Consider the following 20390-nt stretch of genomic DNA (forward strand, 5'->3'; position numbering starts at 1 on the left):
CCGGGTGCCCCTCTGCGGGGCGGTGGCGGTGGCGGGTCTGGCCGTCCCCGCCAGGCCCTCCCAGCCCCCGCTCGGAAAGTCCCGCGGGGCGCCCAGGGCGCGCGAACAAGCGGCCCTTTCTGTGCGCGGCGGCCGCGGTGCGCGGTTCCCCGGCAGCTGGACGGCGGCCCGCGGACGGCGACACCCCCGGGCTGGTGGCCGGGGGCGGGGCGGCCCGGGTTGCCAAGGTGACCCGGGCGCGGGGAAGGCGGCCCCGGCTCGGCGCGGGCCGCGGGGCGGCGGCGGCACCATGAGCGGCCGCAAGCGCAGCTTCACCTTCGGGGCGTACGGGGGGTAGGTGGCCCGGGGGCGCGCGGGGGCGCGGGGCGCTTCCGGGGTTGTGAGTCCGGGCTTGAGCGAGGGCAGGGGCGTTGTGCACGTGCGCAGGCCGCGTGGGAGGGCTGTGCGTGTTCCTGCGAGTGACCTTGGTCGTCTCAGGCGTCCGCGCGTGGGCTCCGCCTGGGTGTGCGGGGCCCGCGGCGGGACGGGAGCGCACGCGGCGTGCCTGTGCTGTGTGCGGTGCGTGGCAGTGCGTGTGCACGCGGTGGGTGTGGACAGAAGGCTGGCCCGGCCCGCGTGTGTGCGTGCGGTGTTTACCTGCGGGCGGGGGCACCTAAGTGTGTGCGGGAGCAGGAGGTGCGGACTCTCCCGGGCCCGCAGTGGGGCTGGCAGGAGGGCGCCCAGGAGCCTTTGCAGCCCCGGGCACGGGATGCCCCTGCCTCACGCCCTCCGGCTCTCGGTACCCCTCCTCGCAGTGGCGGCTGCTCCATCTGGGGGTCGCTCCTTCCCGATCTCAAGTGCCCACCTCAGAGGGGTGCGGGGTGGAATGGGGTCTCTGCCCAAGGCAGGGACGTGGCCAAGTGGGCGGAGGGCGCGCAGGCCGACTGGGCCCAGAGCCCCTTCTCGCGGGCCGCTGCGGCGCCTCGCCAGGCCCCCGCCTCCCGCCCCGGGGCGCCCCGGGTGGGAGGGCTCACGCGCGTGGGTGTGGCGGCGACTGGCCGAGAAGCCCTGGCGCAGAGCAGGCGCGCGCCGAGCTCTGGGGATTGTGCCCAAGGCGCCTCCCCTCTCCTGGACCCTGGGCCTCCGGAGGACCCTGGCCGAGGGGCAGCGTGGGCGGGAGGTGAGCGGCCACCCTCCCGATCTGGGGAGGCTGCGCAGCTGACACCTGGGCCGCCCAGGTGGGGGGTGGGGGCCTGGGTCTCTCTGGCCTCACCCCGCAGCCTGCAAAGTCGGCCTTCCATTAGGTGCCCCCTAGGAGCCCCCAGCCGTGCCTCCCCAGGAAACACCCCCTCACTGGCCGAGTCTGGTTTTCTGCACCCGCTTGGTGCCCCTGCAGCCTCTGGGCAGGAGGCGAGGGTGGTTTGTTGTCCCAACAGTTGCCTGAACCCCTCAACCCCAAACTAGGCGGGAGGGGGGCCTAGCCAGCCCTCCCCTACCCCCTCCCAGCCCCCACCCCCTCCCAGCCCTGCCCAACTCCAAGGTGCCCTCCAAGGGCAAAGGGGATGAGAATTGGGCAGGGGGCAGTGCCCTTACCCTCTCCTTGAGGCTGAACCTGAGGGATTTAGGGGAGACAAAGCCAAGTGCTGCCCCCCAAACTTTGGGGCCTTGAGATCTTCCTCTGAGTCTGTTTTGGGGGCCAGGGTGTGTGTGTTTCGTGGGAGTGGAGCTCTGTGCCCTGGGCAGACACCGAGGAGCCCAGGCAGCTGCTGGAGCCGGGCTGGGGCTGGGCGTCCCCTTGCCACGCCCTAAACGTTCAGAACACCCCTCAGGCCTGCCCGGGACTCCACACTGTCCCCGCCTGCGTCCCTGCTCTGGTCGCCGCTGTGCAGTCACGGTCCCAAGACCATCCCCTCTACGCCCCACCCCTTCTGACACCCCACAGCCTGGTCCTAAGACTGTGCTTCTCTGTCCCCATATCCCCAGTCGTGCCTTTTTTCCTTACTCCTTAACCCCCCACCTGCTTTCCCGTGTCTCACCTCCTGCACCGCCCCCTGGCAGTGCTGCCAGCTCTCACAGCTCCCCGGCTGGGGTGAGGGCCCCAGCAGCCTAAAGGAGAAGGTGGCAGGGCATCAGGCCTCCGCAGAAGGAGGGGCTCCTCCAGGCCCCTCTGGGAGAGCGGGGGCAGGGGGGCTGGCCTCATGTGCTGGGCAAGGAAGGGGGGGCCATGAGTGTGTGGGAAGGGGCTGCCCCCTCACCTGCTGTCCCTCTGGCTGTGTTTCAGGGTGGACAAGTCCTTCGCCCCTCGCCGGAGTGTGTGGTAAGTGCTGAGGGCTCTTGGGAGGGGCTGGGCTGGCTGACCCCTCCAACCCCCCAGCCATGCTCTCCCAGGCACGGGGTGGGCAAGACCCTCTTACTAGTTCTGCCCCGCACAGTCTTCCCTCAGTCCCTTCTAGAGCTCAGCCTGGGAGTCAGGCAAATCAGGTTCAATGCTCAGCTCTGTCGCTGCCTGTGTGACCTTGAGCAGTTCAGCTAACCTCTCTGGACCTGTTTTCTCATCTGTAAAATGGGGATTTAAAAACCTATTTGACAGAGTGTAAAAGTATAAAAGACCAAAACAAAACCAGGGCCTGGCACACTGCAGGTCCTCACTAAATGTGACTTTCCTTCCTTTTTCTCTTCTCCAGTCCTTCCCACCTCACGGGGGCATCTGGCTGGGCTGCAGGTGCCCTTAGCTTTTCCACAGACCCCCAGACCCTCCAGTCCCTCTTGGCCTACAGCCCTCGGAAGCCCCTCCTCCTGTCGGTTCCCTTCCTCGGAGGCTGCCCTCTGCCTGGGAGGAGCGGGGAGGAGGCAGCTGTGCCTGCAGCTTCCACCACACCGAGGCGGCAGCGGGCGGAGGTGCGGCCTCACCCCGGGATTCATGGCACCCCCGATGCCCCAGCATGTAGGCACCTCCTGGCTTCTGCACCAGCGTCACATGGGCCCTGGCTGGCACATCCTGCTGCCACTTCAGCTCCAGTGGGGAGCCCCCCAACAGCTCTGGCTCCTGCTTCCTGCCTCTGCTGGGGGCTTCCCGGGGTCCAGCAAGGAGCCCTGGCTGCTGGGTGCCCCCTATCTGGCACCAGAGCCCCAGCTGCCACCAGAGCCCTCTGGGGAAGCTGTGTCTGGGGCAGGAGGCACGCGGGGTGCCCAGGCTGAGCTCCAGGGCCTGCCTTTTGATTTTCTTTTGATGCTTTCTGGGCAATCTGGGGCCAGTTACTCTCCCTCTCTGGGTTTTTCTCCTGCTGCTGTGCCCAGTCGATCTGTGAACCTCTGCAGTAAGGTTTGCTATGCCCAGAGCAAGGATGGAGCAAGGGGGGTGTGGACAGAGGGAGGAGGGCACAGTCCTCGCCTTCAGGGAGTTCACCAATTAGGATGTAAAAACCCGCCGTGAGCGGGCGCTTTAGGTGCGTGGCTTGCCTCATCCACATAATCTTTCCCCCATCCCTGAGTTAGGGGCTGTTATCTGGAATTACAGATGAGAACAATGAGGCACAGAGCCCAGAGTCTCACTCACTCTGTTCCAGGGCATCCGGCCGCAGGGATCGCCTGAGCAAGGGATGCTCTCGAGGGAAGACTTGGAGACGGGGGTGACTCAGAAGGTGCCCCCTTGGGAGTCCTGGACAGAGTCAGGGACAAGGACTCAGGAGTGATAGTAACGACCAGCTGCATGGCTTTGGGCAAGTCCCTTCCCCTGTGTGACCTCGGGTGACACATCAGTCAAATAAGGAACCCCCCAGGACCTGGGCATTACCCACAACCCCTTGCGCTGGGTCCTCGGCGCTGGGGCTGCTGTCCGAGGTGCTAGCCCCTAGGCCCGCCGGGTCGGACCCTGAGAAGCCTGTGGCGGGCACAAAGGGTGTGTCCTTATTGCTGGTGGTGATCATCTTTACAATTTGTTGTGATTTCCTGGCATTCAGGGTGTGTGTCCACCTCTCTTTCCAGCCTGGGGCGCCCTTCTCCCCTGTGCCCTCCATTTCTGTTAGCAGGAACCTGACCCTGCCAGCCCCACCTCCATGCTTTGGCTCTCCTTGCTGTGTCCTCCCTTCCACTTCCACAAGACCTCCCCACACCTCCAGCCCACCTGTATCACCATTTTTTAGTGTTTTCCTTCCCGATTCCCACGTTCCGTCTCTCCTTGGAATGCCTCCCCTACTGATAATGCTAGTGAAGCGGGTATTTGCTATCATTCCTAGGGTAGTGGGAAGACTATGGAATTTGGAGTCCAACAAATGTGGATTTGAATTTGGGTCTGCCACTTGCCAGTTGTGTGACCTCAGGCAGGTCGCTTGCCCTCTCTGAGCCCCAGTCGATGCTCAAGAAGTATTTGTTGAGTATTTTGGCAAGTTGACTTCAGATGACTTGATGTGTCCACAGAACGCTGTGGCACAACGCAGGCTCTGAGCTCCTTGAAACCAGAGGTTGCTTGAGTACCTTTTTGCTTGGCTTAGTTCCACTTTTCACCGGGACTCCCTGGAAAGCTGTGCTGTACTTGTCTCAGCTTTGCCCCTACACAGTCTTGCACAGCTCCATGTACCCAGTAAATGCTTAATGAACATTTGTGAAATCAAGGTGAATGTGCCCAGAGAGTGGAATAAGTACAACTATGTCAGGTAAGGGGGCAGGGCTTCTTGGAGGAGGTGATTTCCCCCTACCACTTTTTAAAAAGAAGGAAGAGGTCGTTTGGCTCAGGGAGCAGTGAGACCTGGTAGAGGTCAGACATGGTTAGGGCTGGGTTCTGCTACTCCCTGCCCCCGTCAGCAAGTTGTCTGCGGTGGAGTGTTTCAGAGCAAGTGGGAAAATGCCAGGAGTGAGGCCCAGTGGGAAAATTGGGGCCAATGGGTCAGGGTGACTCTGTTCTGCAGCCCTAAGGCACCCCGAATCCTGGCGTGGGGGCTGGACCTTTCAGATGGATTCAAGTGAGGGAGTGCAGTGGGAGGGGTGGCTGGGTGGGCTTGAGTGGGTGCTGGGAAACACCCTGGGGAGAGGGAGAGTCCACTCTGCCTTTACAGCCGGGCACCTGCGGGAGGCAGGGCTCGGCAAGGGCTGTGGGCCGACTGTGTGCTGGCATTTTACAGCGGTGCCCACGCGGTGCGAAGGTAAAGTGGTGCCACCACTGTGGGAAGCAGCGTGGCAGCGCCTCGAAAAGTTAAGTGTAGTGTTACCATCTGCCCTGCAATCCCACTACTAGATGGACACCCCAAAGAATTGAAAGCAGGGACCTGGATAATCTGTACATTAACGTCCAGAGCAGCACTGTTCACAACAGCCGAAAGGTGGAAGCAACCCACATTTCATCTATCCACGGGCAGATGGAAGGGTACAGCCATACCATGGAATATTACTCAGCCGTGAAAAGGAATGAAGTTCTGATGCATGCTACAGTACGTGTCGAGTGAAATAAATCAGACACAAAGGGTCAGATACTGAATGATTCCACTTATATGAAATAACTAGAGTATGCAAAATTATGGAGACAGAAAGTAGGGTACAGGGTCCCGGCGGAGGCGGAGTGGGGAGTTAGTGTGTAATGGCTGCACGGTTTCTGTTTGGGGTGATGGAAAAGGCCTGGTAATGGACGGTGCTGAGGGTAGCCCCGTGCGAATGTGATTAGTCCCACCGCATGCTGTGCTTGGAGTGCTGAAAATGGTCACTGTTGTGCTATATGTAGGTTTCTACAATTTTTAAAAAAGAGCAGCTCAAGAGACAATGATAATTACACACACTCCATGATCTTAGCCTGGATCTAATAATGGAGGAGAAAAGGCCCCAAAGGACATTATTGGGATATATGGAAAAATTGGAGCATCGACTAAGCTTTACATCACCGTTGAAGTTCTTGAACTCGATAACTGTACTTAAAGTGGCTGCAAATTTAGATGGATACAAACTTAGGGTAGTATATTGGAGTTCCCCGTTTGGGTTTTCTGTTGTTTCTGCAATTGTAAGTTTGGAGTTATTTCAAAATAAAAAGTTTAAAAAAATTACAACGACTGTCCTGAAAGGGGCCTTAGTGTCCCCATTTGATGGAGGCCAAAACCAAGGCTGAGAGAGGTCAAGGCTCTAGCCCAAGACTACACAGCTGGCGAGGGCTGGTTTGGAATCCAGCTCTTCCTCCTGCTGAGGACAGGACTGTGGTCACAGATGGGGTAGCCACAGAAATGAGGGGACTCTTGGTTATGAGGTGAGGGCGGAGGGGGAGAGCGAGTATCCCCAGGTGCAGTGTGTCCTTCTGGGAGAGCCCATCTGGTCACAAAATTGTCTCCTCTGGATAGTGACGTGGGTGGAGCGTTTTCTGTGTCCCACACCCTGGGTCAAGCACGTCCTGTGATTACTTCCTTCCGTCCTCATGCCAGCCTTACAGAGCAGAGTCTCTTTTCCATCCATCCTCATCTGTAAGATGAGGAAACTGAGGTTCAGAGTGGGAACGTGGCCAGCCCACGTGAGCGGTGAGCCTGGCAGGCAGTGCGGCCATCTGGTGCCTGAGCCCCCGCCTTCAGCCTGCACTCCTGGCTGCCGCTGGTGTCCAATGGAGGATTGGGTGGGCAGCCCCTGTCCTCAGGTGGCTCCTTGGTGCTATCACTGAGCTGGGGGCCCTGGAGGCCCTGGGGGCCCAGTGCTGCCCCAGGAAGCACGAGGCTGGCTTCATTAGTGGCTCTGAAATGCCAAGCAGGCACGGCCCGCTGGGCCTCCTCATCTATTATGCATCTGCTGGACAGGCCCCCAGCAGGCAGCTGGCAGGGCACGGGACAGGGGAGCCAGCAGCTGCCTCCTGAGCCCACACCTGCCACCACACCTCTGGGCAGGGATGCCCTGGGGCGATGCCTGGCCAGCTCCTGCCTCGTCCCCCTGGCCCACTTTGGGGCGAGGGGGGTCCCACGGGAAATCTGGGCGTGGATGCTGGTCCCCAGCTCATTAGCAGGCCCATCCCAGCAGCCCCATCTGGGAGAAGCTGGGACCTCAGTCAAGCTGGGGCTCATTTGGGGCTAGAGTGGGCAGGGGCTGGCAGAGATAAACTCTTAGCCGGCGTGGGCTCCTGGCTGCACAGAACGCAGACGGTGGCGCTGCAGTCTCAGAGTTGTCATTCGTTGATTCAGCCACCAGTAACTGCTGAGCACCTGCTGCAGGCCCGGTATCATTCAAGGTCCTGAAAATTCAGCAGAAAACAGGCCCAGCCCTGTCCTTAGGGAGCCCGACTGGCCAGCACTTCACCTCTCGGAGCCTCAATTTTCTCACCTGGAAAACAGCAAATAGAGGAGACAGATTGTAAATAAATAGTAAAATAACAAACTGTGATGGTTGCTGTGCTTCTAAAGCCAGGTTCCATACTGACAAGAGCTGGTTTCACCCAGAGCTTATGTGTGCCAGGCTGGGTTCCAAAGCTCTTTCCATGCATTGATGAATTGAACCCTCACAACAACCCCATGAGGCAAGTACTGCTGTTATCCCTGGCTTAGGGCCGAGAAACTGAGGCACAGGGTGGTTTGACCACCACTCTCTGCTGCATGGCTGCTTGAAGGGGAAGGGTCATCAGGGAAGGCCTTTCTAAGGAGGTGGCATTTGAACTACATCCTGAAGGATGAGAAGAGCTGGGGGTGGAGGGAGCCTTCCAGCAGAGGGACGAGCAGGCGCAAAGGTCCTGGGGTTGGAATGAGCTTAGTGGGTCCCGGGAACGGCGAGGAGGCCAGTGTGGTTGGGGCGATGAGGGAGAGCTAGGTTGGCGGTGGGTGTGGAGAGGGGCCAGGGGGCCTGACGGAGCAGGGTCTGGTGGGCAGGGTATGAGTTTAGAGACAATGACAGTGCCTGACAGGCGAAACCATTGAGTCTCGGACTCCTGCCTTTGAAGAATCTCAGAATCAGAGAATCTTTAGATGGAAGAGACCTTTGAGGTACCTTCCCGCAGCCTCCACGCAACAAGGAACCCCTTCCTTTGGCTCATGACCCCTTTTGTGTCCGGGAAGGAGCCTCCGAGGCCCTTGAGGAAAATGCACTTTGTATTCAGTGACTTGATGGAGCACTCAAAGCCCAACCTCCCCCAGGTCCAGCCCACCAAGACCTCTTGAAGCTGCTTGACTAGCCCTTCCTTGCACACTGCCAGTGACAGGAGGCTCACTGCCTTTGAGGTAGCCCATTCCATTGCTGGGCAGCTCAGATGGGTATAGACAAGCTTTCCTTTCCTCAGAACCAGCCGTTTAAGCCTAGGTACCTCCTCGAAGGCCTCCCACCCCCAAAAGCAGCCCTGCAGTGGGATCGGGGCGGGGGTTGTGTCTCCCTAGGCCTGCCTTTTCCAGGCGCAGGGTCACTCACCCTGACCTCTCTCCCTCTCCTTCCCCATTCAGTGCTCGGCTGCAGGCCTCAGGAAGCAGGGACAGCCCTTCCAGGAGGCTTGGTCCCAAGACTACCACTGTCCCACCACGTGACCTTGGGCAGTGAGTCCCCAGCACTAGGCACTTGTCCCCACACTCACCGTCAGCACAATGAAGAGGCAGGAACGGTCCTCAAGGGTTCTTGCAGCTCTGAGGTCCCCGGTCTGGTTGGCTCGGCCTGCACCCTACCTCAGGCTCAGGTCCCCTGGTCTTGGGTGGTCCCTGGAGAGATTTGGGTTCTGCAGTTGAACAGACCTGAGTTCAAATACCAACTCCAGTTTTCACTTTGCTGTGTGGCCTTGTCCAAGGTGCTTTGCCTCTCTCAGCCTCAGATTGTTCATAACAGTGGAAATAGTATCTCTTGCCCAGAGTTCTTAGAGCAAAATGAGATCCAGGGTGTATTTCAGTAGCTGTCCTCCTCTCTCTGAGCATCTGCATTTTGAGAGAAAAGATTCATTAAATCAAAGACCCTCTCTAATGGTGGAATTATAGATACTGCTGTGGCTTGGTTGAGGACAGGTGGGTAAGGAGGGGACTGTTCTAATATTCCCCAACCCCAGAAAGGCTTCCCGAAGCTTAAGGCCTCCCCCAGGCAGTCATTTACTCACTCAGCATATTAATTCAATACATACTTAGTGCCAAGCTTGCTGGGCCCTGGGGACATGCAGTGACGGGCAGACCGGGTGGCGCGCGTGGGGTTCACAGTCTGGAGGGGAAAGCAAGGAAAGAGGTGGTTCTACAGGGGGTGATAAGTGCTAATCAGGGACATGTGGGGGTGCCTGAAAGCTTAGAGAAGAGAATCTTCCCCCATGCCTGCGAATCAGGGGAGGCTTGCTGGAGGAGGTGACTTGGAAGCTGAAACCCAAAGATCAAATAAGCCAGGTGGAATCAAGTCTTTTATATATGTTTGGGGCAGAGGGGCAGTGCTGAGAGAATGTTCCAGGAGGAGGAGAAGGCATGTTAGCAACGTGGAAGCAAAAGGCATATGGTGGCCCATGGGCACAGCACAGAGGGGGGCCTGGCAGGTAAGGGCGGGTGGGGCAGCCATGGGTCATGTTCCTGCAAGCCTCTACGGGACTTCCTGGAGGGTGAACCCCCCAAAATCTCATGGGCTAATGGCCTGCCAGGGCCCCCTATTCCCCACTTGGGGAGCCTGCTCTGAGCCGTTGAGGCAGCCGGGAGTGTTTACTGAGCCCCTGCGCTGTGCCTCTGTGTCCACTCTGGCACTTGGTCCCAGCCCGTGAATGCTGCCTCGGCCACCAGCTGGCTGGGCAACTGGGGCAAGCGAGGTACCGCCTCAGGGGCCCCCATTCCTGCTCATGCTGGCGGGCGGTGCCACGAGCTGCCAGGCCCTGCAGAGGGGCCAGATCGCTGGGCGTGTGGGCTCTGCCCCCTGGGTGCTCACCTGCGGGGAGGTGAGAGCTGCTGGCACGTGGGCATCCCCCCGGGGTGGACACTGGTCCCGAGAACACTGGCTTTGGGGTCAGACAGGCCTGGCGCTGAGGCCTGGCCGGCGCCCTTGGGCCTCAGTCGCTTCCTGCGTGCAGTGGGGCTATGAGGGGGCCCCGTCTCAGGGGTGTGGAAGGCCCCCTGAGTGCAGGGGTGCTTTTAGAGGGCCCGCCCAGCAGCCAGCACGGCTCTTCCAGACCCCGAGGGAAGGTCGGAGAAAACACTGGGGCCCCCGGGGACCTGGTGAGGCCGCTCGCCCCCCCGAGGCTCCTTCCCTCCCTGTGAAGTGGGCAGCTCAGCCGCAGTATGCGCTGCTGTGCGGAGACGTCCCTACCTCTGACCTGGTCTATTTGCTGCGTGACCTTGGGCCTTGAGCCTTGTCTCGGGGCCTCCGTTTCTGTGCCTGCAAAGAGGGACAGCGGTAGTCGCCTCACAGCATTCTTGCAAGGCTTCTGGCGGCCGTTCGTGCATTCACCAAATACTTAACGTGTCCCTACCACATGCCAGAGGCTAGTCTGGACCTGGACATACAGCAGCAAGACGAGGGCCGGGGTCCCTGACCTCCTGAGCCTGTCCCCAGTGCAGGGGACCGACCCCGAACAAGCTGGCAGGCAGATAGGGTCGCTTTGTAATGACAGAGTGGGTGGGAAGGGGCCTGCCTTCTCAAGGGTAGCAGGGAGAAGCTGGCCCCGGGGGAGGGTCATGTAGCGGGCAGAGCGTGTGAAAAGGTCCTGAGGCTGGAATTAGCTTGGAGGGATCGAGGTCCAGAGGGAGGCCCCGGAGGCTGGAGGGAGTGAGGAAGGCGGAGGGAGGGGGAGGCCGGCAGAGGTGTGATCAAGGTGTCAGCCTAGTCAGGTGCTGGGACTCTTTCCTCTGCCCCAAATCTGGAATATTCTATATCATCTCCTGGCTGCAAGTGGAGGTGGCTGAGAAGGTAGGAATTTGGAAGCCTATCTTCTTTTTTTTTTTAAGATTTATTTTATTTATTTATTCCTACTCCCCACTCCCACGCCTGTTGTTTGCACTTCCTGTGTTTGTTTGTTGTCTGCTCATCTTCCTTTTTAGGAGGCACTGGGAACTGAACCCAAGACCTCCCATGTGGGAGAGAGGTGCCTAGTTGTTTGAGCTGCCTCTGTTTCCTGCTTTAATGGGTCTCTCATTATGTTTTCCTCCTTGTGTCTCTTGTTGCATCAACTTGTTGCGTCAGCTCACTGTACCAGCCCATTGCATCAGCTTATTGTCTTGCTCATCTTCTTTCGGAGGCACTGGGAACCAAACCTGGACCTTCCATGTGGTAGGCAGGAGCTCAATCGCTTGAGCCACATCTGCTTCCCCCTATCTTCTTGTAGGCCAAGAACTTCAGGTCCAGGAGGAAGTGTGGACAGGCATTGTGGGCAGGCATGTGGGACGAGGGAGGCCAGACACGCAGGAGGAGGCTTGGCTTGGGCCCCTGGGGAGATGGAATGTGTGGGCAGAAGGCCAGGCCTCTGAGCTGTAGGAGCAGGCACCTATTGCCCACTGCAAGGCACCACCCTGAGGTGGCTCGAGATTTGGCACAGAGGCTTGGGATATGGATAAGGAGTTGGCATGGGGTAGGGGAGACTCACCCCAGCCAGCCTGGGCCCCGGCCCCAGAGTGCCTCAGCCCTTCCATGGAGCTGGAGGTTCTTTGAGTGACCCCTAAAACACGCACATGCACACACACGTGTACCTCCCTCCTCAGACTCGTGGACTTGACCCTTGTATAGACAGCTCTGTCAGGAGCATATGGCTATACAGACACCTTCATTCGTGCAGCAAATCATAACTGGCGTGGACTGTGTGCCAGGTGCCGAAACAGAGCCCGTCCTGACCCGAGCAAGGTCCATTTCCAGTGGGAGAGACAGATGGTAATCTCATAATCACACCACAAAATGTGCCAACCAAACTGAGAAATCTACAAAGGCCCTGGGCAGGCTGCTGGGAAAGCTTACCAGGGTGGGGTGGCCTGACCCAGTCTGGGGAGGGGGCTCTGGAAAGACCCAACAGGAGTTTACCCGGTGAGCTGTGAAGGGGAGGACCGTGGAAAGTGTCACAGGCAGAGGCCAGGAGCAAGGGGGAGGAGCCCAAGATGCAGCTGAGAAACTGGGTGGGGAGGGGGCACGCAGCCAGGCAGGGCCTTGGGGGCCACGCGAGCAGCGGCATCGCCTCTGAGAGCGGCGAGGCCCTCGGGGCTCTTAGGCAGGCGGGTGGCGTGATCAGACACCAGCACGCGCGCACACAATCCCACGCACGCCCTCGACACGCGTGCTGCCTCCCGCGTACATTTCATGATCCTGCCAGGCCTCCCGTTTACATTCTCTCCCACAGAGTCACCCACGCCCACTTGCATCCCCCAGACAGAGCTGCGGAAAATCCTATCCCGGCCCCCAGCGGAAGTGCCGGACGGCCCCCCGTGGCCTGCTGGTCTCCTGGGGCGGGGCCCAGGGGCAGGGGCTGTCTGCCCAGCGCCTCCCGGCCAGGCTCGACCTCGCTCCCTCCACGGTGCCAGGTGCACACCCTCTGAGATCAGCCCTCCCCCGTCCCCGGAAGGCGGCTTCTAGCCTAGGAAGTGCTATCGCAGGCATTATCTCCCTGAATTCTCCTAGCAACCCTGCAGGCAGGAGCTGTCAACACCACTGTACAGCTGAGGAAACTGAGGCTCACAGAGGTGAGCAGCTAGTGCTTGGCCCGGTCAGAATTTGAACTCGGGTCCGCCCGACGGCAGGTCTGTGTTCTCCCTCACTGACCCAGCCCAATTCGGGCACAGGCAGGGGTGCTGGTCGCCTCCCCAGGCTCTCACTGAGATGCTGACATGTGACCTTCAATGCCAAATTCTTCCCGAAACAGGTTGATCAACACGGGACATTATTTAGAGCCCAGGAAAGAGCCTGGGCTAGCGCGTGCCCACCTGTCTAGTCGCTCTGTGGCCTGGGGGGGTAGCGCCAGGGGTGGCCTGGGCACCTGCCAGCAGGGGCAGCTCAGGGCACGGAACCGGACAGGGAGCAGAGCCTGCCTTTGCATTTGCAAACGAGGTGGAGAGGCCTGTCCCTGCACAGGCTGACCCCAGCTGGCCCGACTGCCAGGACGTGACCTGGTGTGGTCCCAAGGCACAGCCCTGGGCCTAGCGGCCTGGGTGGCTTCTGTCCTGCCTTCACTCTTCCCTGAGCCTCAGAGCAGGTTGCCTAAGACCTAATAAGGTAGGGGAAAGAGGGTGGGCTTTGCAGACAGTGAGAGCTTGCTCTAGAGATAGCTCCGTCCCCTCCTGGCTGGGAGCCCCCGGCCACGGTGTCGAGCCCCCTCAGTGTCAGCTCTCCCCCCCGGGAATAAGGGGTGGATAATCCCTCTAAAACGGCAGAGAATGCTGGTTCATCGTAGATGCTCAGTTTTTAAATATCTTATATGTCTTTAAATCTTTAACTTTTTTCGTGATCACAAAAATAACAAATGTTCATTGTAAATATCCAAACATAAGCAGAAATATCTGCCATAGAAGGTAGAAGTTTCCAGTGGTCCTGCTTCCCGGAGATAACCCATGTGAACTTTTATACGTAAATTTTATTTTGTACAAATGAAATTTTTGTTGGGCAACTTGCTTTTTTCACTTAACAATGTGCTTCAAACATACCTCCCATCAGGACCAGAGAGCGCCTTTGTCCTCACTGTGTAATATTCCATGGTTTGCAAGCACTTTGTATCTAGCCAGCCTCCTTTTAATGGACTTTGGGGTGGCTTCCAGGTTTTGTTTGGACTTTTTTTTTTTCATACTTATTAGATTATTTTATGGAAATCAGTATTTACATATATTTATAAATTATGCAAAAGAGAAAAAGTAACCCCCAAATCCCCTTCTCAGAAATGACTACTTTTAACATATTGGCATATAACTTTCCAGGGTTTTGCTCTGTGCATTATATATACTTTTAAAAGCAGTTCTGCCTCATGCAGTACTAGGGTACGAAGGCTGGCTTCCTGTTTTTAGCTGTTGCAAACCCTGCCGTATAGCTTTGCGCATTTGTATACCTCCGGAGGATAATGCCAAAGAGTATGCGCATTTTAATCTTGGTAGGATTGGCCAAACAGAAGAGAAGCGGCGGCTGTCTCAGCGCCCCAGCAGGCCTGCGAGGACTGTTTTCTCAAAGCAGTGGAGTTCACCCGCGGCCTCTGCCCTCGGCCACAGGTTCCTAGCAGCGTCGAGAGTCGCAGAAGCCTCCAAGTGGCTGTACCTGGGAAGTCGGCTGGTCCAGCCTCCCTGCGGCCCCTATTTCCCACACCTCAGAACCCACCCACCCCCATGTCCTGCCCTTCTCGGCTCGGCGGGGAGCTCAGCACCTGCCACAGCTGGGCTGTTCTTCTGGCGGACAGCTCTGTGTGTTACACCGTGTTGAACTCTACCTTCTCACCTCTGGTTCCAGCCTCAGGAACCCACAGAGGAAGGCAGGCCAAGGGGAGACAGCAGGAATGATCCTGGTTAATGTTCCTCAAGCCCTTTACATGTATGAACTCAGCTAATCCTCACAAAATCCTCGGAGGCTGGCTGTTATCTCCATTATACAGATGAGGAAACTGGCTCAGAGAGGTTAAGTAACCTGCCCCAAATCACACAGCTGTCAAGTGGCAGAACCAGCATTCAACCTTAACTCTCTCCATGGGGCTTTTGCCTTGGTCTGGGTGGCTACCCACCAGGGAGTCACAGGGGCAGGGACTTCCGCTTGTGGCCTGGGCCCCTGGGGGGCGAGGCCTGGTGCAGAGGGGCAGGAGGGATGAGACAAGGCCTCAGTGTGTCTGGGCGGGGAGGCCAGAGGAGCCCCTGGAAGAGTTAGAGAACAGTCGGGCAGTGTCACTGAAGCTTTGTTTGGGGGGAGAGGGCGGCCTGGCTCTGATGCCAACCCCCAGCGCCATTGTCTGGCCCCGAGCAGGCGCCAGACCATGTGTCCTGAATAAATGACTCAGCGCAGGAATGAAGGGCACCCAGGCGAGTGGGTGAACGGCGGGGCAGTGAGCAGAGGAATGCGTGGCGTTCAGGGGAGGGCCCCTGGGCTGCAGCAGCCGGCAAGGACAATAGGTGAGGGGGGCAGGGGCAAGACAGACGTACACTGTGGGGCCGTGCGGGGGCACTGGGCCCCAGACGAGGGGCACGTGCGTGCTGGGAAGGTCGTTGGGCGTGGGCTCTGTGGGCCCAGAGGGTGGGGCACACGTGCCAGGCCCGGCGTGTTCTATGCCCCTGGGACGAGGAGGGCAGCTGGGATCGTGCCTCGTGGGTGGAACCGTGGGCCAGTCACACCTCTGCCCAGGCTCCAGTTTCTCCCCGTAAAATGAAGGCGGTTTGTAAACTATGAAGTGCCTGGTGGGGTAAGCAGATGTTTCTACCTGAGCAGGAAGAGGCCCTGGCTAGGCCATCTCAGTGTCATTCCCCCACCCCGGCTCCCACAGGGCGGGAGTCAGTCCCCCTGGACGTCCGCAGGGAGGTGGGGAGGACTGGGGCTAGGCCACCATAGGGCGAGGGTCCCCCGGGCAGGCAGCTGGCAGCCGGGGGGCCGTCCCCGGTGCTGCACCCTGGGTGGGGGCCGGTCTTGTGACCTCCTCTCGGGGCTGCCAGCTTGTTGTTTGCTCAGGAGGCCACTGCCTGGCCCAGCTCCGGGATCCGGGTGTCTCGGCACCCAGCCAGCGCGGAGCGGAGGCGGGGACCCCGTGTGCCACCTTCCTGCTCGGCCACCGCTGCCCAGCCTGGAGCCCGAGCCTTCCCCTGCTGGGGCCCCCGCCAGCTTGACCACCCCCTGGCTGGGCGACCTGGCCCAGCTGTACCCTCTCGAGCCTTGGCTTCCTTTTTTCTGAAATGGGGCGATAACGGCCGCTCTCGCCCGGGGTGGGTTGTTATTGTAAGGATTAAGTGACGTCACAGAGCTTGGCTCAACAGTTGTTCCCCTGCCCGTGTGCTCCCTCTCAAGCCCTGGCAGTGGCCAAAGGGCCCTGGGGAGAGGAGAGCCAGGAGCAGGCGCTCACCGTGGCCCGTCTGCCTGGGCCTCTGGCGGGCCCGGGGAGGCAGGACCCAGCCCTGGAAACCTGCTCGCCGCGCTGGCCCTGGCCACCGTCCTGGCGCCTTGGCAGGGACAGGGGCCAGCAAGGGGAGGGTAGTGCCGAGGGCTTGGGCTCCCAGACAATGGGCTTCTGTGGCCCCCCAGGGAGGGGGCAGTTCCGGGGTGGCCACTGGGCTCTGGTTTCAGGGAATTAGAGTCCCTGATCCCCAGTCTAGGAGGGCCAGGCCTGGCCGCCTCCCTCAGCCCCCTCAGGGGCTGGAGGTCCCCAGAGAAGCCTCCAAAGCTCCTCCTTAATGCGGACCCCTACCCCCTACCCGACGTGAATCGCCAGGTTGGTGGAATCCCCTGACCTCCTGGAGGCCTGGGGGAGGGGGACCCGGATCTGTCCCCCAACCCGACCTCTGGCGATGGGCGCTGGGCTGGCCGGATCCCCTCAGGCTCCTGGTCCCGGGCTAGCCCTGCACGGATCCTTCTCTTCCCTGCTTTCCGTGGTTCCCTGCGCCCCTCCTCTGCCCTCCCCACCAACCCATCCAGATGTGTGGGGAGTGGGTGGGAGCGCCTGGGCTGCGTTCCTCCAGGGCCCGTCCCCTGCCCAGCTCACCTGCTCCCGGTCATAGTCGTCCTGCCCTGGGGGTCGTATGTCACCTGCCCTTGCCCCCAGGGTCTCACCTGTGTAAGCAGCGTTCTAAAGCAGGAGTAGCTTGGCAGGCAGAAAGGACGGGAGCGGCAGGGGGCACAGGCTCAGCGGCCAAGGCAGGGGGCTGGGGTGGGCCGGGACCCGGTGGGGTGTGGAGGTAAGGCCGGGGAGGGGCCACACACACCCGGGACCGCCATTCTGGCGGCTCTCTCTGGAGGGCCGAAGCGACGGTCCTACCCACAGGACAGCTTGGGGCCAGGGTCTCCAGGAGAGGTGCCAGCTAGTAACAGCAGCCACTTCCGGGGGCTCACCTGTGCCTCGCAGCAGCCCCCCAGGCGGGCATGTTATGTCTCATTTTGCAGATGAGCGGAAGGCAGGACTCACCCACCCAGCCTCCAGCTGGTGAGCAGGGAGGAGGCAGCCTGGCCAGGCACCTGGCCGCCTGCCCTCGGTCTCCCTGTCTCCCACCGTACCTGGGTCTGACCCTACTGTTCTGCAGACCCTGGAGACCCCTGAGATGCCCCCTGCCCGGGTGTGGAACCCTGGACTGGTGAGGCCTGCGCTCCAGTCCCTGGTCTACTCCTGCCCTGCCGGGTGAGCGCCAGGTGGTGCTTTATCCTCTCGGAGCCTCAGTTTGCCCTTCTGGGAATTGGGGACCCGAGCCACTGCCTTATCTCCTGCTCCAGTTCCGGGGTGAGTCCCAGGAGAGCAGATAAAGGCTTTTGAAAAGTACAAAGAGCTGCACTCACGACGGCTGAGATTATGATTGTTACCTTGATAAGGCAGGAGGGGGAGGCGCAGGGACCGTTGCCAAGGAACCCAGGAGCTGTCAGCAGCGGCTCCCGCCCGTCCCACGCAGCTCCCGGGAGTGGGGCTGCCGGCCCATCCCCCAAGCCCCCACCTCAGCCTTCTCCCTGGGAGAGATGGGTGCCCCGAGAGGGCGGGAGCCGGGCCAGCTGGCTGGTGGCCACGCACCCGCAGGGGTGAAGGTGACCCTGGAATGCGCCTGGCCCAGACTCCAGGTTGGCTCCCGCTCCCGGTGTGACCTTGGGCAGGTCACTCCCCTCTGGCTGCCACCTTTTCATGTCAGCGGAGGCAGCGGGCAGGCGTCCAGGCAGGCCTGGAGCTGGGCCTGAGGACGAGCCCTGGGGTGGGGCCAGGGGCTGCCGCGGGGGGCGGCGGGGGCAGGGGCCCGGCGGCAGGACCGCAGCTGTGGCGCAGGTAGCCGGAGTTCACAGCTCAGTGCGGCCCGACTGTGACCTTGGGCTTGTCACTTAACCTCTCTGAGCCTCAGTTCCCTCATCTCAAAAGAAAAGGTTGATAAAAGTCCAAGTTCACATAGCTGTGGCCATCGAGCGAGACGCCGCCGGTGTAAGCCAAAAGCGCTGCGGAGAGCATGGCTAGGGTCACGCAGGCGGGGGAGAGCGCGAAGGGGTCCCTGTGTCCCGGCATGCCCCGAGCCAGAGCTTCCGGTACCTGAAAGGGCACGACTGTGACCGCACTGGGGGAGGTCTGAAGAGGCAGAGGGGCGAGGAGATGGGTGAGAGGTGGGCAAGAGGAGATCCTCGGAGAGGGTGCGGTCAGAGGAGGACACGGGTGGGAGGCAGGGAGAAGATGAGTCACTTCTTCAAAAGCGGGAGCACTAAGGGCACAGCATCCAGACCCAGATGGTTGGGGTTTTTCAAATCCTCACTCTTTCATTTTCTGTCTGTGTGACCTTGGACAAGTGGCTTAACCTCTCTGTGTTTAGCTCTCTCATCCGAAAAATGATGTCTAAATGAGTCGATACCAGGAAAGCAGTGAGAGCAGAGCCTGGACATAGCAAGTGCCGCGTCAGCAGTGGCCCAGTGGCTGCTGTGGCTATGATGTGCTAACTCCCCTTCGAGCCGGGCTGTATCCTTGAGTGGAGGGCCAGGCAGCTCTCTGTGGCTGGGTCTATTTTCTTGGCCTTCCTTGTTGTGAAGTTAAGATCTTGGGCTCTGGAGTTGACAAACCCGGGTACAAATACCTGCCCTGCCTCACTACCTGTGCGTGACCTTCTGCAAGCCACCACACCTTCCTGAGCCTCAGTTTCCTCATCTGTCAAATGGGTGGTTTCTGAGCACTCACTGTGAGGATTAAAGACAGTAGCCCAGGGCCCAGGGTGAGCCGTGGCTGCCTTACTCTCCTTCCACCCCTTCGGGGCTGGCAGTGAACGGGGCAGATGGGCCCGGAGCCTCTGATTCCGTCCTCTGCCCCCACCCTGAGCCCCTCTCCTCCCCTGCCCTTTAGGGCCTCAGCAAGGGCTTTTTAGGCGGAGTTGCCTGCGGGGAGGAGGCTGGGCACTGCCTGCGAGGGGCAGGACTCTGGCCAAGCAGGAACCGGATGGCTGAAGGCAGGGCTCAGGGCAGGGTCCCAGAAGCCTGGGAGCTCCGGCCTCCAGCTCTTATCTCCAGGGGCCTCTCTAGTCCTGTGCCCCCATGAGCAGCCCTGAGTGAGATGGGCAGCCAGGCACGTGGAAACTGGAGGGTTCTGGAAGGGGAGGGTGTTGGGAGCTGCTGCCTGGCTGCTCTGCCTGGGAGAGGGGAGAGGGCAGGCCGGGGAGCACCACCCCTCCAGCTCCGTCCTGTCCAGCCGCCTCCACTGCGCAGCCAGGGCCGTACCAAAGCGGCGGTCCCCGCCGCGCAGTGAGTGAATGACGCGGCTGTTTGTTGAGTGAGTGCCCACTAGCCGCCCAGGCTCTAGGATGGAATTTTTGGGGAACCAAAGGCTGAGGACTGTGACATTGACTCAAGGTTCCACAGCTGGTAATCACTTGGGAATTTCTCCCCCACACTGGGGCCACAGGCTTGAAAGGCCACTCGGTCCATGCCCGGCCCTCTGGATGGAGCTCTGCCCGGGGCAGAACCCCTTTTCAGATGCCGTCAGCCCCGGGTCGTGGGGCTGTGCCTGGGGCCTCGAGCAGGAGGTGGCTTGGTGCCTCTGGGCCAGCTCTCCTACCGGAGTAGCTGGGCCCAGGGGAGTCAGAGCTTCCTCGGGGTCTCCTTCCCAAGGCCAGGTCCCCGCGGGCCCTCCCTCTCCCCGGGGTGTGGCGGTACCAGCTCTGCCTGACTCAGGCCTGCCTTGGGCCGCTGAGGATCATCTGGTGGCCCCCAGTGACTCACCCTTGCAGGGCCAGCCGCCTTCACGGGGACGGGGCAGGGGTGCAGCTGCGTCAGGCTGGCCCTAGGCAGTGAGCAGAACTGGGGCCCGCTCGCCCAGCCCCGGGCCTGGGCACTTCCTCTCCCTGACCCCAGCGGTGGCCTCCTTGGCAGACTCTCCAGGGCGGCGGGCACTGACTTCGCCCTCGCCAGACCTGCTTCCTCTCCTCGGAGAGGGGCGTGGGTGTGAGCTGTGCCGCTGGCTGCGCGGCCCCGCGGGCATCTGGGTCCCACGTAGGGCAGGCAAGAGCCGCTGCCCGCAGGCCTGGAAGCAGGGGCTCGGCGCAGGCCTTGGCACATAGTAGGTGCCCAGGAAGTGTCATTATTCTTACTGTTTTTTTTTTTTTTTTTTTAAAGATTTATTTATTTATTTAATTCCCCCCCTCCCCTGGTTGTCTGTTCTTGGTGTCTATTTGCTGCGTCTTGTTTCTTTGTCCGCTTCTGTTGTCGTCAGCGGCACAGGAAGTGTGGGCGGCGCCATTCCTGGGCAGGCTGCACTTTCTTTCCCACTGGGCGGCTCTCCTTATGGGGCGCACTCCTTGCGTGTGGGGCTCCCCCACGCGGGGGACACCCTTGCGTGGCACGGCACTCCTTGCGCGCATCAGCGCTGCACATGGCCAGCTCCACACGGGTCAAGGAGGCCCGGGGCTTGAACCGCGGACCTCCCATGTGGTAGACGGACGCCC

General features: G+C 60.3%; 1 protein-coding gene across 37 annotated transcripts in view; it reads left to right on the plus strand.

Annotated features, from left to right (window-relative positions):
- RAP1GAP (RAP1 GTPase activating protein) overlaps positions 1-20390 on the plus strand; it is a 62646-nt gene that overhangs the window by 13391 nt on the left and 28865 nt on the right. For 9 of the 37 annotated variants that reach the window (XR_011649732.1, XM_071217697.1, XM_071217701.1 and 6 more), the window contains one exon: positions 2261-2296. The exons of 15 other annotated variants lie outside the window; for them this stretch is intronic. Coding sequence is in view for 6 of the 22 variants with exons in the window: in XM_071217673.1 (XP_071073774.1) it covers positions 2261-2296 (36 nt within the window). In the remaining 16 variants the exon portion in view is untranslated. Of the gene's footprint in view, positions 1-216; positions 334-2260; positions 2297-10749; positions 10768-14849; positions 14916-16105; positions 16220-20390 lie in introns of those variants that run through there. 13 more of the 37 variants (XR_011649733.1, XR_011649734.1, XM_071217674.1 and 10 more) reach the window with 7 other exon arrangements.

The sequence above is a fragment of the Dasypus novemcinctus genome, chromosome 9, assembly GCF_030445035.2.
Source record: "Dasypus novemcinctus isolate mDasNov1 chromosome 9, mDasNov1.1.hap2, whole genome shotgun sequence".
Lineage (NCBI taxonomy): Eukaryota > Metazoa > Chordata > Mammalia > Cingulata > Dasypodidae > Dasypus > Dasypus novemcinctus.